This window comes from Daldinia caldariorum, assembly GCF_022478825.1.
Source record: "Daldinia caldariorum strain CBS 122874 unplaced genomic scaffold F4812scaffold_11, whole genome shotgun sequence".
NCBI lineage: Eukaryota > Fungi > Ascomycota > Sordariomycetes > Xylariales > Hypoxylaceae > Daldinia > Daldinia caldariorum.
The window spans coordinates 505,341-522,957 of record NW_025953047.1 but is presented as its reverse complement, the minus strand read 5'-3'; the positions used below and the strand labels follow the sequence as shown (position 1 = coordinate 522,957).

Here is a 17,617-nt window from a genome sequence, read left to right as displayed (position 1 = left end):
AGACAGTCATCTGAACTTCAAGTTGTACCTAGGTAGGTACTAGTGAGGAATCCAAACTTCAACTAAATAGAACTCCCAATCCGATGTTCCAGATGAAGTCTCATGTTAGGTACCTATAACGGCAAGCGGTCAATGACAAATACTATTGCCTTTGAATCCCCCTTTCTTTTTCAATACACTTGTAGAAGGCGGAAATGTCCTATCCTCTATTCTGCTACTCCTTGCGCAAGCGCCCTGTTTGGGACACCTTGGTCCCGGCGCTTCTACAAGGAGGCAACGGCGTCAGGTGGAAAGGTACGGGTATAGGAACATACCGTACTAAGGTACTCCCGTATAATCCGTCGCAGCACAGCGCTAAAAAAACCACATACTAGAAGCTAAACTTGATACTCACGACGTTGCCATCCCCATACCGAATCCTGGCGGCACACCTCATAGGGTTCTACGGGCTATTCTATTATTACCATCAGAAGTTGGTAACGAGGGAAGCCGCATCCGAATCCGACGACTGTCCAGCTTGGATGGTGGACAGGATGTCGTGCTTGTCTTCTTGCTTGAGCAAGGACATGGTCAAGCAAGCCCTATGGCTGCCCTCATGACACTCCAGCTAGAGTAAGGCGCAAATCCTACCCTTATCATGTCTAATTCATATGCGATGCTTGCATGGCTGCGCTGACGAGATGTAGTCTTATAAACGACGAGGTCGAAGTACCCGTTATTCCTGCCAACTCGGTTCAAGACGTGCTGACTAACTTAATGGCATTTCATCGTCAGAGAAGCATTAGTGAAAGGTCCCGGAAGACAGCGAATCCAGTTCAAACTCTGCTTCCGTATTGCACTGACGGACAACTCCTATCTGAACATGCGGTCAACGTCCTAACAGACCTCACGTCCAGCTTCAGAGATTTGGCGGAAGCGGCGTCGACTCATGCAGGGCAGGCAAAAATAGTCGAGTTCCTGGGAAATGATGCGGAAAGCATTATCTCGTTCTGGTCGAAGGAATATTTGGTTGAATGATAGGTCTTCGCAGGCTGGTGGCTTCTTCGGTCAAGGCCATGATTATATGCTCGGATTGGCTATGCTATTCAGCGTACAAATTGGAATTGCTCAGAGACTTATGAGCTGAATGGACGCAGCGCGCTTGGAGAAACCGGCTGTGCCACATTGACGCAAGCTTAGGTAGTCTTCCGCGCCTCAACATGAAGCGTGTTGAGAGGTTGATAGTAGCTCAGGGTCGACCATTACTATTATTATTACAACAAATAAACAACTGGAGAAACAAATAGTTGTCTCGGCGGCTGTACCAACCCATGTTAAATGAAACTCTTCCTTCTTGGTCTTGTGGCGGTGAAAATGTCTGTCAAGTTCATACGTGTGCGTCTACCTGACAAGTATTTTAAGCGCCAGGAAGAGAGATGATTGGCAAGTAAAGTACTACTGGATGATAATACGTGTCCGGCTGGTTATATGGATCAACGTTAATTAAGATAATCGATTATAGGTATGAGGATAAGCAAATATTAATCCGTGCTTGGAGAGGGAATTTAAGAGGTTGGCTTACCTATATCATACTATGTAGAATACCTAGAACAGAAAAGGCCCGATGGGATATAAACCATATATTGACTATCTCCCCAATACAGCTGCCGGCATTTAGACACTAAACAGCATGTAGTATTCTCTAAGAGGTAAATTTGTAATTCCCTCTCGGCTGATAACTTAGGAGATGCCTGGTACGGTGCAGTGAAGTGAAGTGACATGCACATGCACATGCATATAGCTTTTCCTTCAGCGGAGGTGCCCGTGGGGGGTTTGGGCAACTAGGAGGGTAACATAGGTTCGTTTATTTCGTTGGGCCAATGCTACCTAATATCTTCAACGTTCCGGATCCGGGTTACCAGATTTCCCAAAGTTGATATCGCAACTCATAAACCAACTCGAACCGGATTTTGTGATGGAGCCAGTGATAGTTGATGCTTTGGACCTGTCAGTTTCAATGGTTGGCTTCAAAGGTAGTGGATGGTTGACGCCAGGGCGGTAACGGTGGAAAGAAAATGATTGGCTGAAAATTGAATAAGTGAGCACACTCTCTTCCCCACGAGCATGTGGCTTTCCGAGTCAGAGAATCCAATTAGAATTCGGCAGGAACCGCCGTCAAGAATAAGGTTGACCAATTAAAATCAAGTTTGCATAGACTGCCCCAAATGGGCCCATTCTTTTGTTCAACGGCACACCGCATAAACAACATTTGCATTAGTTACCGAATCCCAAATCTCACGCAACGTACATAGTAGATCCAATTTGTCCCTACTTGTTCAATCACCTGACGATGCAAAATCGTGAACTCATCAGCTATCGGATCACCAAGACGCTAAAAAATGCGATGATAAACTAATGCCTGGCATTAATATTCGCTTCTTTTTACTACTTCACTTCCAGTAGCCCCTGGGGGAAAATGGGGAAAGTCCCTAGCAGATTGAAAGCATAGGCTAGACCCTTCAGAACGGAACAAGCTCGCTTAGAGCTGGCAAAAGTCGATACGGGTTAGGATTCATTCGTATAGGTATTAGGTACGTACAATACATTTCACATTGCACATCCTACATCCATCAACAACATTTGTTCTTCTCTTGGGTAGGCTCAAACGTGGATTGAGACGAAGACCTAGAGGAATGAAATCCCAATTTTCGACCTGTTGGGCTGGGGTGCTTTTATTCCCAAAAGCGAACGCGGTCGGACCTCCATCGAAATTTCTCTGATCTCCGACCCCAGTCTTACATATTACAATCCTTGTCGGAGGCGACCCCTGACAAGTTCCAATGCCTTGCCTTAGCTCTGTACTATGTAGCCATGCTGCCATGGCCCATGTCGAGTCGAGGATGTCCCACCTCGATTTGGCATAGTCTCCCGGGTGACGGAGATTGACCCTTGCATCGAACGGCTGGTTGATCTTATCTAGTCGCTCCCAAACCCGATCTGCCTCAGCGTTCTCCCCCTGCGAAACTCCCCGTTGTTTGGAAGTTCTCGGCGCTCGGGTATCCGAAGGGGGGCATAGGTATCTCAAAAATGTCCAGTTTGTTGGAATCACCGCCTCAATTGCTCTAGTCATTCAGGATTCAAACGTTCGATGCATCACGAGGTGTAGTGTAAGTCATTCACGACGTAAAGTAAGACTCTTTACACCAGAGGTGCTCCCCTGCAGGATTGCTATGGGATTACCTTCCGAGTAATACCAGAATAGGTAACTAACCGTTTTTCAATAGTTATGGCTTCCAGGTTTTACATAGTAAGTCTATAAGTGCAGAGTAATATCACCGAACTCCAGCCACTTAGTCCGACAATCTGGAACTGACATCACGCCTTCTAGCGATCAATCAACGGTGGGCACCGTGGTATCATGAAATATTCCGAACTGCTATATTCGGTAGGAATTGAACAGGCCATATCTACACTGACGAGTTGTTTAGCTAGGTATTATGGTAGGAATTACCAGAGAAGATGGGCGACTTTGAGAATACCTACCTAACCTTAGGTACCTGGTATACAAGATACATGACTTCTTTACCCCCGGATCCCTGAAAGCAGGGGGTTCCAAAGGAGACGGGGGTATTTGGGGTCTTCATGCAGCGGAAACACCTTAAGAAAGCATGTTATTGGTCGGATAGAGAATTGTAGCCGCCCACGAGAAAACCCAATCACGTCGGTCTCCCGCAATTAATGGCTATTCACTACAACCGTTCTCGCGGCCGCAATATCAAAATATACCCAATCCCCATAGCCACAAGTATGCAGCATTACCGCCTATTTATGTACCCGCATATCCGGGCCAAGCAACTTGGTTATTTTTCTACCCAATCGACTGTTGCTTCACATATTGTATCCACCCTAGCTCGTCCGGCCAGCCGGCCCCAGGCTGTGACGAGAGCTGCTACGGTCGATAATCATCAGACTCTAAACCACTTTGGGTTATTCGCCCATTCTGCACATCATGAAGCAGGGCATAACCGCTGCTCTGGCTACGCCTCCCCATGGTATTGTACCTACTAAAACGGTACGTAGACATGGTACGTACTACGTAGACGAGAGGAGATTCGACCGCGAATATGTACCGTACGTACAAACTTCCTACATGTCCTTTCTAGATCTTGGCCATGTAAGTATTGGCTGTAAAAGACGGCGGTCTTGGGATGGGCTGGTGATACTCTATGCGCTTCTTGAAAGACCCCACCCTTCCCTGTCTCGTTCTTAAACTCTCTGTATGCCACCTCGTGTCTAAAGACTTTTCTGGAGTTCCCCTTTCATACATGAAGAAAACTCGGGACGCCTCCTATGTATCATCGCCCTGTTTGATCCTCAAACCTTTTCTAATGCGACGAGCTTGAGCTTCATAAAGCCCCGGTACTAAACGACTTGGACGAGTTATGAAATTATGACATTGTGGATCAGCTGCGAACCCTTAAAGATACGATCTCAAACACTACCTTGCTCTTTTATATCGCCTCAACCCAGTTGACAGTCTACTGCCGGATAAAGTTGTGGATCCTTATATCATATCAATTCCTAGGCAGGGGCCACACTAGGCCATAAGCATATCTTTGAAGATTTTCGATGCCGCTCGGATGCCTGCTGGCGTTATAGACAAGATCTCAAGAACGTGGGTTTCATACGAAGCTTAGCACCGTCGGCCTAGAAACGTCAGGAACACTACCACTACCCCGGCTTAGATCAGTCGGTCCTGACACGAGACTCCCTCCACGGGAGCACAGTCTCCCGGTAGGGGATTAAGAGCTAAGGCTGCCCGGCCTACGATATAGCTTTTCCCAGAGCCCCATCCGGGCTTGAATATTACCAATTGGTCCTCATCTCTTCTTCTTTTCCTTTTTTCTTCTTCCTTTTTGGCTGTCAGCGCTGTGCACTCGCCGTCGATCTACCCTTCTTTAATACCGATTGTTGTATTCTACGCCAAGCAGGTCCGGCTACCTTGCATTTCCATTCACTTCTCACGACTGTCGATTTTTTTTTCGAGGTGGTTCTATCTTCTCTCGCTCGCTAGTCGACATTCGTTTGCACCTGGTGTGTGTTTTGTTTGGATTCTAAAAGAGGGACTGAGCGCTTGGGATCATTTGGGACTTCAGGAAGAAGGAGAAAAGTACTAAGGCAAGAAAGAGCCTTGGGATTTTCGAAGAGCAAAAAAAAGAGGACCAATTTTATTAAGAGATTCTAAGAAGGAATTGTCAAAATGGGAAGACTCATCAAGAACCATTGGGCCAGACTCATCGTGCTTACAGCTTCAGCTTGTATGTGGTTCATGGGATAATACGGAAAATATTGCAACTCTGCTAACACAAATTTCCAGATCAAATAGCTGCGGCACTCGAAGCGTTCTTCTGGCCTAAGATATTCTTCGACTTCCTGACGAAATCATTAGATCCGGCCGTTAAACCGGTCCCGGCGTTGCAAATTATAAACCTAATTTTAGGTATAGTGATATTCGCTTGGGAATGGCCGTTAAATCTTCTTGCCGGAACCTCGATTCATCGGAGCATGGAGGCTCGTCTCGCCACATATCCACTGGCAGCACTCGCCGCGATTCTTATCTACCAGGGCACCAACGCTGCAATTTATTATCTGGTAGCGATGATGGTTTACTTTTGGGCATACAGTGAAGGCGAGGTATGTTACTACTCATTTCCCTACCTGTTTAAGGCCTTGAAGTATTCGAAAGCTAACCTATCAACTAGATTGTATGTGCCAAACCATGGACTCTACCAGAGCGAGGTCGTTCCGGGGGATCCAAAGCGTAAAGGTAGAACGGCGATTAACCTTACTTTCGACGAAGCAAATATACCTATACCTAGGGGTCGTGTTTTATACGGCAACTTAGCCCTCTCCTTTTCCCTTACTTTTAACGTACCTTAGGTACACACGCTCCCCTAGTTTCTTTAACGTGGGTGCTAATATTCGCAATATACCCCTAATGTGAGGAAGGGAGGAAGCGAGATACCCGTTACGTATGAGCAAAAAGAAAAAAGATCTAGCTCTTATTTCTCCTTCTCAGGAATGAAATAAAATACCCCCCGACAACAAATGCATATGCAATACATACAGACGTATATATATATATATAATCATCACTATTAAATAACGAAGAAAAGCATATATTGAAATCATCTTACTTGGATCCCTTGGTCCCCGGTCGAATTATGGCATTTTACGCGAAGCATTGTACAACACACTGTATTATACTGGCTTTTATTTTTCATCTTATATTCTTTGGATTTTTGAATTTACGAATTTTTGAAGGGTTCCTTCAGGTCAGGGGGAATAGTACGCGAGAAGGACGAAGAGGGAATGACTCTTACGAAGTAGATATTGAGGAAACGGGATACGATTACTACGCACACAACAGATGTATTGTATTGTACATTAGAAGCACCTAACCTACTATACATAGTATGCGAATACCTACCTGCTTCGGAAGCACCCTTTTGGCGCTGGGGGTGGCAGTGAATCGAGGGGCGTAAAAAATAGAGCCACCAAATACATACATACCATGCATAACATACTTTGCACAATACACTCACTAACCGCGCAACATCTCAAACATCAGGTACATCCATCATCCGTGTTATTCCTATGTATATCCTACTGCAGTGCGATACAGTAAGTCCATAATCCGCAACCTACCTACCTTACATAGATAGATAGATAAAATACCAAGAGTTGTGAAACCTAGCACAATCTCGTATTCAACTTCCCCCCTTCCCTAGGAAACGGAAACGGAAACAGACTCCAGACACACACACACACAAGATAGTCGTTCCACGGTTGAGACGAAAAAAAAAGGAGTAATAAAACTTTCGTCTTAATGTTTATTTTATTTTACTTTACTCTAAATTTTATTTTTCACGGGGTAAGCATCAGCGTCGCGTGGATCTAGACTTCGCGGTTTCAGATACCGATAAATTGACCGGGTTGCGAAACGCCGACCATGTGGATGAGAGATGAGGCTCGGCCGGAGATTTGGGCCAGGGTCGGATTAGTTCAACTTAAACTGACAGAGGCAGGTTAGTTAAAAGATATCAGATATCTTCGACATACCTACATAGGTACATATTCACTACGAGGTAAGCTAGAGGTGCGCATTATGCGAATTCTTTCATTAAGATTTCGTATGTCGCTAGCTACGACTATCTTGTAGATCCAATCGCGATCATATTCCTCGTCAACTAGCCCATGATTGATTGCTATTCTGTGGATATTACACCCGCATTCTCACGTTGGTTGGTGTAAATCATTGTAACACTTGACCAATGTTACCCCCCCCCCCCCCCCAACGTGCCTGAACACCGCTCTCCCAACTAACTAACGTCGTGCGATAGAGCAGCGCCGCAGGTCGTACCAGGCGCTGCCGGTAAGTTAAATCATAATGCTTATTTATCTGGTAACCTGACCAGGGACAATAACAATCGTCTTGCCATCGTTCTTGTGTCCTTGGCGGTCGGTGAACTGGAGCGGTTCATTGTTAGCAATCGCCCGATTCTCTATTTCAAGGTCAAGAGGGCGATAGGCCTACCTCAGTCTCCTGGACAGCGCCCGACTCTAGGATGTACTTGATCACCTCCTCCGGGTCGGAGATACCGAACTCATTCTCTAGCATGGCCCTGGATGCACCGTCAATCTGGCCCTGAGCTCCTTGTCTGTTGAATATGCTATGTTAGCCGCCCGTGGTAAAACTGTATAAATGTATTGGGGGCGTGCATGTATGAGAAGGAGTCGGTGTCGGATCCTGGCGTCTATGACAAAATCCGAACTTATCGACTTGTTGGTTCATAATTTTTCGGGATGCCGCGACCCGGGTCGCACGCCCTGAGGCCGACTGTTACAGAGATGGAGGGTTGGTAGCACCGGTTCAGCTCGTAAGCGCCGGGGCGGCTTAGAGGTTGGCGAAGGCGGTTGGCGAACAGCATTGCGTTACGACAGCCCGCCTTTTTAATGCTACTTTCCATTATGGCTGATATATGCGTATATTTATATATATCTAGCCCAATGTCTCTAACAAAAGAGGTAAAGGGGATGGATATTATGCTGGGGATGACGGATGACCGAAAGGGAAATAAAGGTATATATGCCGAAGCAACAACTTACTTGTGTGTTACGAAGATCTTAAAGGAAGAGATAAAGTGAGCCATAGGAGTGGACTTATCGCTCTTCCACTTCTTGTAGGTCTGGTAGTCGTCGATGAAGATGACGTAGTCGTCTTCCTTGCCCTTGTAGTGGACCTTGACTTGGACAGCTTCTCCCTTGGTCATGTTGGGCGATTTGTACTGATGTTTTGAATGTTTGAATGTTGATTAGGAATAGGTAAGGTCGAATTGGTATTTGGTGTGAAGTTCGTCAAAGTTCGTGGGTATCAAAAACGGTGGTTTCTAGTAAAGAAGATTGTAAGCAGAGGGAAAGAATATGAAATAAGCTCCAGGCTATCGAAGCTTCAAATACGCTACCGGAAGAGCTGCTGTTTCCCTGGCGAGTTGCACATTCGATCATCATGTGGCATGCTCTTGCTGTTCAGCAGCACCTACGTCATCATTTACATATATGTTTTGGTTTACGTACTATGTACAAACACCGTTTGTTCCTGCGTCAGCTCCCCCGCGAGAATGACTTACGTCACAGGCGGAGCTTACGACAGGGATCAACAAGTCAATTTACACAGTAGATGCTCTTTGTCTGTCTTAGCCCCTCTAGTTAATGTATTTACCAAAGTGCAAATGATCCTTTTTGTACATTTACATATTAATTTATACATGCAACCTAAGGCTAATACGAAAGCTCTGGAACAGAATAGAAAGAACACGCTATATTAGAGGCATATCTTATAATAGTTAAGAGCCGAGCCTTAGTTTTTTTGGTACCTCCCACTACATCATACTGGAGAGCTACCGGATGTCACCCAAATAGTATACCGACTTGCATATCGGCACTACATAACAGCAAACCAGTAGTGAGCAGCCAAGTAAAAATGCATTCCATGAGATAAACAGCATATTATTATTACTAAGTTTCCGGAATTAACGGCATAACCGCTGGTTTGGCAGTTGATCGCTTCGAAAGGAGAGAAAAGAAAAAGAAAAAAAGAAAAATAAAATAAACTTCCGCTCGCAAGTAACACCAGAACTTCCATTGCTCTACCTAACTAAATTTGCTCCGGGGTATAATCATAGTCTCTCTAGGTCCGTAAGCCTGACGAGGCAATTGGCGAAAAAAGCAAAGCGTTGTACGGAATCCAGTACCGATTGAATGTCATCGTAAAGAGAAAGAGAGAGAGAGAAAAAAAAAGCAAAAGAATGGTATAATCCCAAGCCAAAAGCCGTCCAGACCATGTATCTATACCATACCCAACCCTGCGCTACCGAATTATTGAAGTTGCCTTCCCTCATCTAAAAAAGCTACGGATGCTAGACGCCACCAAACCTTTGTTGATGGCGCCGACTCCTGCCCACTTATGGTGTGTAGGCCTAACATTAGTTAATGTTTCGTGTAGACGATGTTTCGCTCCAAGTCCGTGGTAAATGGTATCTTCGTCCCCAATGGACGACGGTGAAGACCCTGCTGATAAGGTCGTCTGTCTACTATCTCGTCGAGCGTGCTTAGATGATGGCGATGACCGAAATGTGTGAGCGCTTATTTCATCTTCCAACCAATCCAAGTCGAGCTTCAAAGCATCCACCTTTACCGTCGTTGAATTATCTGGGTCGGGACTATTGGCATGCTCAGCCTCATCCCGAATCATCGGAAGCCTTGGTTTAATATCTCCATCGGTTGTGCTGGCCCTCAGTAGCCTACACTTTGGCTTGTCGCTGTTTAGACGGGCAAGGTTATCAACGGAGCCATTGTAGTGTGGGAGCTCTTCTTCGCTCGACTTCGGTATACTAGTAGCACTTATGGAACGCTTCGCAAAAGAGCTGGTGATGCTTGCAACGCTCAGCTTTCGCATGACAGTCGAAGCTGAGCTGCGGACAAGGTGCTCGCTTTTCGATCGATATGTTATGCCGGGGAAAGGTAGCACCTTACGACTCCAGACATCGGCTAACAAAGCCTCAAGACGAGCCCGCTCCCCTCGAGAAGGGGTAAGCACCGGGATGCGAGAGTTGGTCGTCAGCAGAGATTGAGAGCGATTAATTTGCGGGGGTGTTGACGATGAATTATCTTTCATCGTGCTCGTATTCTTAAGTATGACCTGACACAATGGCGATTTTGGTCCAACAGTAGTGGCCCTATGAATGGAAAGACGACGAGCAACGGTGCCTATGGACACAGTTAGAATATATATTAAGCCCCCAGCGGTAAATTCCGTGCCTACCTGGTTTTCCAAATATCGTTCCAAGGCTTTTTATGTCGAGCGAGATTGAGCTGTAGAATGTAGGTTCCGATAATTCATACGATTCAATTGAGTTGGGTCGGGTAAGGCGACTACGCCACTCCTGTTCTTCCTTTGGAGAACAAGCTGTCATGATAACTTCATAGAGTTGATGGTCACATTCGAAAACGAGCTTCCAGGAGAAGGGGGCGGTGTGACATTGAATGCCTTAACCTGGTTAGCACAAGAGAGAATAAAGCAAACAGATATGTAAGTTGGGAGTGCCTACCTCGGCCATTGTCCACTTCTTCAACCTTTATATCATTTAGACTGATGCAAGCCTGAATGGTATATATTTGATCCGTCCGGCTGGCTGTAGCAAGGCATAAGCAGTCCTTGTAGAGGAGCGTGACCATATATGCACCGTCCACGCCGTCTTTGGTCTGCCAGCACACATGTAAGGCGCCGCATAGACGGATGTGTCCAAAGGAACGAATGGCAGTTTTCGAAGCCGCGTCGAGCTTCTATTGCTCAGTTAGAAATAAATATAATTAAAGGGGTTGACGATACATGCCTGATTTGGGAACACAAGTCGATCCTGAAGTAGCCAGGTCTGCTCTATAGTGGTTTTCATTCGTGGATCGTCGGCGGCTCGATTGATCTCGGCTGTTGCCTCGCGCAGCCGTATGAGAACATTCTCGATTTCCATATGTGAGGTCGGACAGTCACATACGGGTGTATACTTGAGAAGTTCGGCAAATAGGAGAGGATATCTACATATCCTTTGGATTGGCTTCTTGCTATTAGCGAATCTCTTCGAACAAAGCAACATCATAGCTTACCTTAACCAAGAGATCGCCGATAGTCAAGGATTTCCTGGAGTGATCGAGATGATAGTTGGTGGCGCCTAAAGAAGCTGCTAAGGCTTCCAGCCCTTTTTGGTACATCTCCCATTCAGGTAATGTCCTATGAGCGGATGCCACGTCCTTAATCATCATCTCATATTTTGCACCATATTCTTCATAGATGAAGAATCGATTCATCTGCCATAATGTCAGTATAGCTCCGAGACTAGGTTGAAGTAGGACAGAGAAGATGAAATAGAACTACGGTTCAAAAATGTACACATACCCTTTTGCCAAATACATGAGCTACCTCGGCTGCAATAGTCGGCTCAGCTACCACACTAGGCATGCTCTGGAGCCAACTAAAAGCGCCCTCATCTTCCTCCGGAGTAGAGTCGAGACTACGCCAGCGGTTATGGCTTTTAGAAGAAGATGGCGGTTTTATGGCAACCGGAATACACTCGGGTTGTGTGTACTCGGAGTTAGGTACTACCTTATGAAGTTCGCCGAGAATCTCTTCATGTAACTCAACAATATCCGTTAGATTACGGTTGATCGAAGAGCGAAGCCCCATATGCGGCGACGGTATAGAAGCTAAGATGGTGACATAGACCTGAGTGAAATTAGTATTAGAAACTTAGGAATAGACCGACAGGGCTTGTACACACGTTCATGAGGAACTTGACGTCTCCAATATAGCTTTCCTCCGTGTTTATTATTTCCTCTAGGATACGTCGCCTTTGAAGCAGTCGTTCGGTTACACCCGAGTCGTTTGATGCTGTCCGCTCAAGACATGTACTGTCCTCGGAGTACCGCGGCCCCGATGTCGATCCTCTGCTGCTAAGATCTGCCCTGCTATGGCATGATGATCGTGTAGCATATCTCCTTGGGCGGGTAATCACACTAGCACTCGCAAGACTGACGCTGGCGCTTCTGACAGCCGTAACAAATCTAAAAGAGGAATCGGAAAAGGATTTCCTGTGGCCATCGGTAGATAAGTCTTCATATTCGAGCGAATGTTCTGAAAACTCAGGAAAAGACTCGGGCCGACTACGACTGCGGCGGGATATGGGACGATGTGCTCGCTTGTGTAAGTTCTTCATCCACTTGTGGAATGGGCCTACCGGCGGTGAGGGAGTTTCGGAAGATCCAGCACCGGACCCGTCATTTTCGAAAGTAAGTTTAGGAAGTTCAGTCGAACGTGTCGTTTCTTCTTCGTTATTCTCTAAGGTTAAACCAAGGGCAGCTATATTATCCAACGTCTTCCAGGCCTCTTCGCAGTCGTTACGAAATACATCGGGATCTTCAAAGTTTAGACCTAAATCGGGGGCGGTACGATTCAGCTTCAGAGCTGCTGTCCAATTGGTATGGCCGGCAACGCGTAGGGAACTAGTAGTATGTGAACACGGTCGAAGAGAATCATTGTTCAAGACGGCTAAGGGCATGGTGATGAAGAGCGGGCCAAGAAATGCGGACCAAGAAATAGTGAAGATGCAAAATTTGTTCACCCAAGACACCAAAACCAACAGACCAGGGACTTCGATTCAAAACATAATGATCAACAACAACAACAAGAGAACTATGTAGTAGTAGTGGTAGATGAGGTGGAAGACGACGTGTCTCCCCTTAGGAGCATGTTTAATGCAGGTGATACTGCAAGTTAGGACATGCAGTACCCTAGTACCCTAGCATTGGAAGAACTGGTAGAGAGAAAGAGAGAGAGACAGAGATGGGGAACCTCGAACGAGTGAAAGCAGCGCTGAGCTGACTTCGAGCCTGCGAAGGGAAAGAAGTTGGACAGCAGCAGTAGCGAATGGGGCCGGTGGGGGATAGAACAAAGCAAAGAAAAAGAAAACAACAATTGCTTATCAAAACAATTGTTTGTATCTAGGTAGCTTATGCAAAAATCTAGGTAGTCTAGTATGTTATTAAAAAAAAAAAGATAAAAAGGGCTGGCTGCGAGCAGCTCTTTCCTACCTACGTCTCGGACGAGGTTTCGTAAATGGATATGTTTTAATCGGGTGGTTTCAATGTTTATGAGGTGACACGACATTTTACTAGTTGACTTTTTAGCGCACCTAAGCTTGCTCTATCTGTCTACCTTAGGCGTACAGGCGTAACAGGCATAGCACTTCTTTCACCAAAAGCTTCCCGTGGTGACACAACCTTAAAAAGTTGCGTCATATCGTAAAGCTGATAACTAGCGACATTCCGATGTGCAAAATAGCGATCCACATTTTTTTTTTCAATTTCCTGAGCTATGCTGTCATTCATCTAAGATCGTAAAATGGTTCAAATCATTCTCATTTCGTATGATGTCATTAATAACAACTGTAGTTATGAAAACGGATTGGGGAGGATGGGAGGATGAGATTGGGATGAGAGAGAAATGAGATGGAGATACGATGAGATGAAAAAAAAAGATAAGAAAAATACGAGTACCTAGTGCAGTAGTGCGATGCATGCATCTATCACCTTTTTTTATACCGTGGTAGCATGAATACGATTTTGAATACGGCCTTTTCTGTACAAGAATCGACACCGTCGGTGAGTCGGTGCTACCTTACCTGAAATACTATGTTAGGTAGGTATGTATGTGCCATCTATGCCATAGGTACGAAAGGGAAGTAAACAGAGGGGAGATGCACTGCATGCACTAGGTATGTAGAATAAAAGCGGCAGAATCAAGACCGGTCGGAGATAATTAAAAGAAATCATATCGGCAATGGTAGTAAGGAGCATATTTTTTTGCTCTCTACATAGTAGTCTCTAGAGGCACTAAATCAGCTCAGCTAAGAAGGTAAAATAATAAGTCATCTATCAATGTTTGCCCTTTCTGCCTCCCTTGAGAATGCTTGCTTGCTAGGTAGCCCCTTATAAGGTACCTAGGTACATACTGTGACCCACCGATATAATGCACAGACCACCTGATTCATAAATCACTCCCGGGCGGAGACAAGGCTGGCCAATAAAACCTTAGCGCCAAAAATTCGCTTAATTCTTTCGCATCTGCCCCCACACCCACAAACCCGCATGTTCTCTGGCCCGCTTCTCAATTGCAAAATTTCGGGCTAGGAAATTTTCATAACCTTCTTTTTTTCTCTTTTTTTTTTCTCTTCCCACCGCGAAATTTACTAACCCAACAGCCATCAACCACCCCAAACCACCCAAAAACCCAACTTCCGCGATGGCAAAGGAAGCGCCAGCCCGTACCGGGCTCACCATCGGTCTCAACCGCGGCCATGTAAGATGAACACCAGCACCACCTCGCCCTTTTTTCTCTTCTTCTTCTTCTTCTTTCTATATTGCGAAAGAAGACGACAACAAGAGTCGTTTCCGCCCGTCTCACCTCGTGGAGGATCTCTGCTCTTGCAAAAAAAAAAAAAAACATAAAAAAATTTGTTCTTTCGCATATATAAATTTTATATATGCAATATAGCAGACGATGGACAATGGGCTGACTTTTGGGATTCCCCGTTCTCGGTACTTTATAGAAAACCACCCCTCGCGTCGTCAAGCCTCGTGTCTCGCGAACCAAGGGCCACCTCAGCAAGCGCACGGCCTTCGTTCGTGACGTCGTCAAGGAGGTTGCTGGGTAAGTTACCGTTATCTTTCTTTACAACATCTCCCAAATTCTTCTGTCTGTCTATTGATCCGCAGGAGGAGGGTATTATGTAATTTTCAGACAGACATGGCTTTGAACAGCCTTGAAGAGTTGTTTTCAGATTGCTAACAGTCAATTTTACTTCCAGTCTTGCTCCCTATGAGCGCCGAGTCATTGAACTGCTACGAAACAGCAAGGACAAGCGTGCCCGTAAGCTAGCCAAGAAGCGGGTACGTAACAATCATCTACTCCATTTACTCATTGATATCAATCACAAAACTAACCCATCTCTCTAGCTCGGTACCTTCGTCCGTGCCAAGAAGAAGGTCGACGAGCTCCAGCGCGTCATCGCCGAGTCCCGCAGAGCCGGTCACTAAACGACGTGAATCTCGAGCGGAATTACCTAACGGCGGTTTAACAACAAGGTTGGGGCGTCAAGGAAATGAGAGAGGAAAAGAAGGAAGCAAAAACATGTTCGGCATGAGGTCTGGCGTCCGTCTTTCTCGACAGCATTGATGATTTACGGAGGATCGGTACGAACAAATGGATAGGTAGCTTTGTCATAGCCATAGCCAAAGTTATCTCCCCAAAATCCCCATGTACCTACGGCACAAGTGGGAAACAAGACTTAAGAATCTTGATTTGGGAAGCCAAATTATATTCATTTCATTTCAAAAAATCAAGTGCCTCTTAGTGAAAATATGCCAAGTGAAACAGAATCTCCTTGATAATGCTGCCTGAACTCCGAGCGGATATTGATTCCCTAATTCTAAGCTAAACCTGTGGAACATCATTCATGAATAACTAACTCATGTCACTTTTTCCCAAACCCCTTTAGCCACTTAGGTTTCTTGAACCCAGACCCGTCGCCGTCGCCTCTCGGCTTGGACGCGGGTATTGACGGGTTAGTAGTAGCGTTGCTAGGAGTTGCCTCCTCCTCGTCGGCAACCTCAGGAACTTCAGGGACGACGACTTTCTGCGCGTGACCGGCGGCGCTGTTCTTCAAGAAGGGCTGCTTCCTGATCTCAGCGGGGACCTTGTCGTCCCACATGAAATTCACCAGCGTGTTCGAGCTCAGGCGATATCCGCCGATGAGCCTGCTCGCGGGGCTGCTGTCGTCCCTGATCGCCGTCTTGCCGGGGGGGAGGACCAGCTTGAACGGCGCGGCGTCGTTGGCCATGATCTTCCTGATCTCGGAGTACAGCGTGGCGCCGGTATCGTCCGGGCCGAAGGGCCACTCGGCGGAGAAGTTGTCCGGGAAGCGGACCCTGATCTTGATGGACTTGACAGCTGCTACCCTGGCTGCTTGGGCGGCGGCCTTTTCTTCGAGTTCCTTGTCTGAGAGGAGGCGCTTGTTTTCGCCCGCGGTCTTGAGTAGCCTCTGGTGGGCCTGCGCGTGCTCGATGCGCGGCGCAAAGGCGTCGTCGGACTCGTCTCGCAAGGCTGCGGCTGGTGTACCTGAAGCAGGCGCAGAAAAGATGGTAACAGGGCGGTTATCAGAGGATGGGGGATCGACGTCCATGGCGTCTGTTTGGGGCGGTTGCGCCGCGGAAGAAGAATCTGTGCTCTCATTCTGAGCTGTTTTAGGTTCGTCCGCCTCCTGCTTGTCGGCTAAAGGAGCACCCGTTGCGCTTTCCGAGGGAGGGGCATCAGCTGATGGAGCCACCTCGGTATTCGTCGTGGGTTCGCTATTAGACTCTTGTGCCTTTTGCTGATTCGCATCTCCAGTCTTGAAGAATTGATTTATCTCTCCCATAGCATCCACCAGCGTCTTGTCAGTCTTCTGGAAAGACAGACGTATCAGGACACCTCCAGAATTGTATCCCAGCTGCGACAGGGTCTTCTGGAAGTCTGCAAAGGTCGACAGCGTCCTATTCTCGATCGTCAGGACCGGAGTCTCGTAATACAGCTGGCCACTACCTGCGGCCGCACCGTTATTCGTCTGCGCCACGCCCCTCCCCGTGATATTCAGGTTCTTCCCCTGGCTCGACTTGCCGCTCTCGAACTGGCGCAGCAGCTGCCATATCGTGAGATCACTCGGTAGCTTCTCCGTCACCCGGCCAGAGGGAGGAAACAGGTTTGACTCGGGAGGTGGGAATTGTAAGGCGACGTTGATGGCGGAGGGAGTGTTGGAGCGGACGATGAGTTCGAGTTTGGCTCCTGGTGGTAGACCTGAGGTTCGAAATGTCTGGGAGAGGTCCAGCTGCTTTTGCTTGTACTTGAACAGATATCTGTCGGAGGGGACCTTGAGCTTCTCGCAAGCTTGCTCTAAGACATCTGTCAGGTAGGTTCCAGGATTGACTTTAATGGTCACCTGTTTAAGGTCGGTTCCCACAACTTTGACGTTAGTCGCCATGTGTTGTAGGATTGGATTTCTGTTCTAGGCTGGCGACGTTCTTTTTGTATTGGAGATGCAGGTGATGTACTGTGGGATGGGCGTTTCTTTATTCCAGCTGAAATTGTTGAGACGACTTTGAGAAGCTTGAGTACATACAAGGACAGAGATATGTAGTGTAGGTAGGTATGAAGAAATACTGGAAGAAATTGGTTGTAGAATATGAAAGAATAGGCCTAGGTTAGGTACCTTCAGTGTCTCTCTGTCATGTGTACTCATGTGTACATAGTAAGTACATTTACTTCTTCTAGGTAACAGTACGATTACATCAGCCTCTCAGGCCCGCTTGGCGGTTTCCATCTGAATTGATCGGATGGAGGGGCAAGCGGAGCACCCGTCCTATGTTTGCTAGGTACCTAGGTACTTTGCTGCTCGGACTTGACCTAGTCCGATCTTTTGGTTTGGAGCTGAGC

General features: G+C 46.6%; 7 protein-coding genes across 7 annotated transcripts; 3 read left to right on the top strand and 4 right to left on the bottom strand.

The window, feature by feature from the left end:
- Positions 1-194: 194 nt before the first annotated feature.
- F4812DRAFT_465480 (uncharacterized protein) lies at positions 195-1,294 on the top strand (the record flags this gene model as incomplete). Its single annotated transcript, XM_047938438.1, has 3 exons — positions 195-294; positions 375-612; positions 687-1,294. 3 exons carry the CDS (start codon positions 195-197, stop codon positions 1,015-1,017), a joined length of 669 nt encoding a protein of 222 aa, XP_047789076.1. The 3' UTR covers positions 1,018-1,294.
- A 3,479-nt stretch (positions 1,295-4,773) lies between these two features.
- On the top strand, positions 4,774-6,004 carry F4812DRAFT_65029 (PRO41 protein). Its single transcript, XM_047939272.1, has 3 exons — positions 4,774-5,297; positions 5,357-5,673; positions 5,742-6,004. The coding sequence occupies exons 1-3, from the start codon at positions 5,240-5,242 to the stop codon at positions 5,802-5,804; spliced, it is 438 nt and encodes a 145-aa protein (XP_047789075.1). The 5' UTR covers positions 4,774-5,239; the 3' UTR covers positions 5,805-6,004.
- Positions 6,005-7,141: 1,137 nt separating this feature from the next.
- On the bottom strand, positions 7,142-8,685 carry F4812DRAFT_432688 (shwachman-Bodian-diamond syndrome protein). The gene is made up of 3 exons (XM_047934558.1): positions 8,149-8,685; positions 7,577-7,700; positions 7,142-7,509 (listed from the first exon to the last, which is right to left on the bottom strand). The coding sequence occupies exons 1-3, from the start codon at positions 8,310-8,312 to the stop codon at positions 7,438-7,440; spliced, it is 360 nt and encodes a 119-aa protein (XP_047789074.1). The 5' UTR covers positions 8,313-8,685; the 3' UTR covers positions 7,142-7,437.
- Positions 8,686-8,742: 57 nt separating this feature from the next.
- Positions 8,743-13,240, bottom strand: F4812DRAFT_432686 (Dbl homology domain-containing protein). Its single transcript, XM_047934557.1, has 7 exons — positions 11,874-13,240; positions 11,492-11,818; positions 11,203-11,403; positions 10,935-11,153; positions 10,650-10,884; positions 10,364-10,588; positions 8,743-10,308 (listed from the first exon to the last, which is right to left on the bottom strand). Exons 1-7 carry the CDS (start codon positions 12,648-12,650, stop codon positions 9,437-9,439), a joined length of 2,856 nt encoding a protein of 951 aa, XP_047789072.1. The 5' UTR covers positions 12,651-13,240; the 3' UTR covers positions 8,743-9,436.
- On the bottom strand, positions 8,926-9,310 carry F4812DRAFT_64966 (uncharacterized protein). The gene has a single exon (XM_047939271.1). The coding sequence runs from the start codon at positions 9,182-9,184 to the stop codon at positions 8,984-8,986; it is 201 nt and encodes a 66-aa protein (XP_047789073.1). The 5' UTR covers positions 9,185-9,310; the 3' UTR covers positions 8,926-8,983.
- Positions 13,241-14,240: 1,000 nt separating the features above from the next.
- Positions 14,241-15,488, top strand: F4812DRAFT_432682 (ribosomal protein L36e). The gene is made up of 4 exons (XM_047934556.1): positions 14,241-14,449; positions 14,700-14,800; positions 14,958-15,039; positions 15,106-15,488. The coding sequence occupies exons 1-4, from the start codon at positions 14,393-14,395 to the stop codon at positions 15,184-15,186; spliced, it is 321 nt and encodes a 106-aa protein (XP_047789071.1). The 5' UTR covers positions 14,241-14,392; the 3' UTR covers positions 15,187-15,488.
- F4812DRAFT_432680 (GLUT4 regulating protein TUG-domain-containing protein) lies at positions 15,432-17,405 on the bottom strand. The gene has a single exon (XM_047934555.1). It carries the CDS (start codon positions 17,163-17,165, stop codon positions 15,624-15,626), a length of 1,542 nt encoding a protein of 513 aa, XP_047789070.1. The 5' UTR covers positions 17,166-17,405; the 3' UTR covers positions 15,432-15,623.
- Between the last annotated feature and the right edge of the window lie 212 nt (positions 17,406-17,617).

Coding starts and splice junctions, on each gene's coding strand:
- F4812DRAFT_65029 (XM_047939272.1), top strand. CDS start 5,240: ATGGGAAGACTCATCAAGAACCATTGGGCCAGACTCATCGTGCTTACA. Junction 5,298..5,356: donor CGTGCTTACAGCTTCAGCTT/GTATGTGGTTCA, acceptor ACAAATTTCCAG/ATCAAATAGCTGCGGCACTC. Junction 5,674..5,741: donor GGGCATACAGTGAAGGCGAG/GTATGTTACTAC, acceptor CCTATCAACTAG/ATTGTATGTGCCAAACCATG.
- F4812DRAFT_432688 (XM_047934558.1), bottom strand. CDS start 8,312: ATGACCAAGGGAGAAGCTGTCCAAGTCAAGGTCCACTACAAGGGCAAG. Junction 7,701..8,148: donor AAGATCTTCGTAACACACAA/GTAAGTTGTTGC, acceptor CATATTCAACAG/ACAAGGAGCTCAGGGCCAGA. Junction 7,510..7,576: donor GCGCTGTCCAGGAGACTGAG/GTAGGCCTATCG, acceptor GAACCGCTCCAG/TTCACCGACCGCCAAGGACA.
- F4812DRAFT_64966 (XM_047939271.1), bottom strand. CDS start 9,184: ATGGAAGTTCTGGTGTTACTTGCGAGCGGAAGTTTATTTTATTTTTCT.
- F4812DRAFT_432686 (XM_047934557.1), bottom strand. CDS start 12,650: ATGCCCTTAGCCGTCTTGAACAATGATTCTCTTCGACCGTGTTCACAT. Junction 11,819..11,873: donor ACGTCAAGTTCCTCATGAAC/GTGTGTACAAGC, acceptor AATTTCACTCAG/GTCTATGTCACCATCTTAGC. Junction 10,309..10,363: donor AACGATATTTGGAAAACCAG/GTAGGCACGGAA, acceptor CTGTGTCCATAG/GCACCGTTGCTCGTCGTCTT.
- F4812DRAFT_432682 (XM_047934556.1), top strand. CDS start 14,393: ATGGCAAAGGAAGCGCCAGCCCGTACCGGGCTCACCATCGGTCTCAAC. Junction 14,450..14,699: donor TCGGTCTCAACCGCGGCCAT/GTAAGATGAACA, acceptor GGTACTTTATAG/AAAACCACCCCTCGCGTCGT. Junction 14,801..14,957: donor GTCGTCAAGGAGGTTGCTGG/GTAAGTTACCGT, acceptor TTTTACTTCCAG/TCTTGCTCCCTATGAGCGCC.
- F4812DRAFT_432680 (XM_047934555.1), bottom strand. CDS start 17,165: ATGGCGACTAACGTCAAAGTTGTGGGAACCGACCTTAAACAGGTGACC.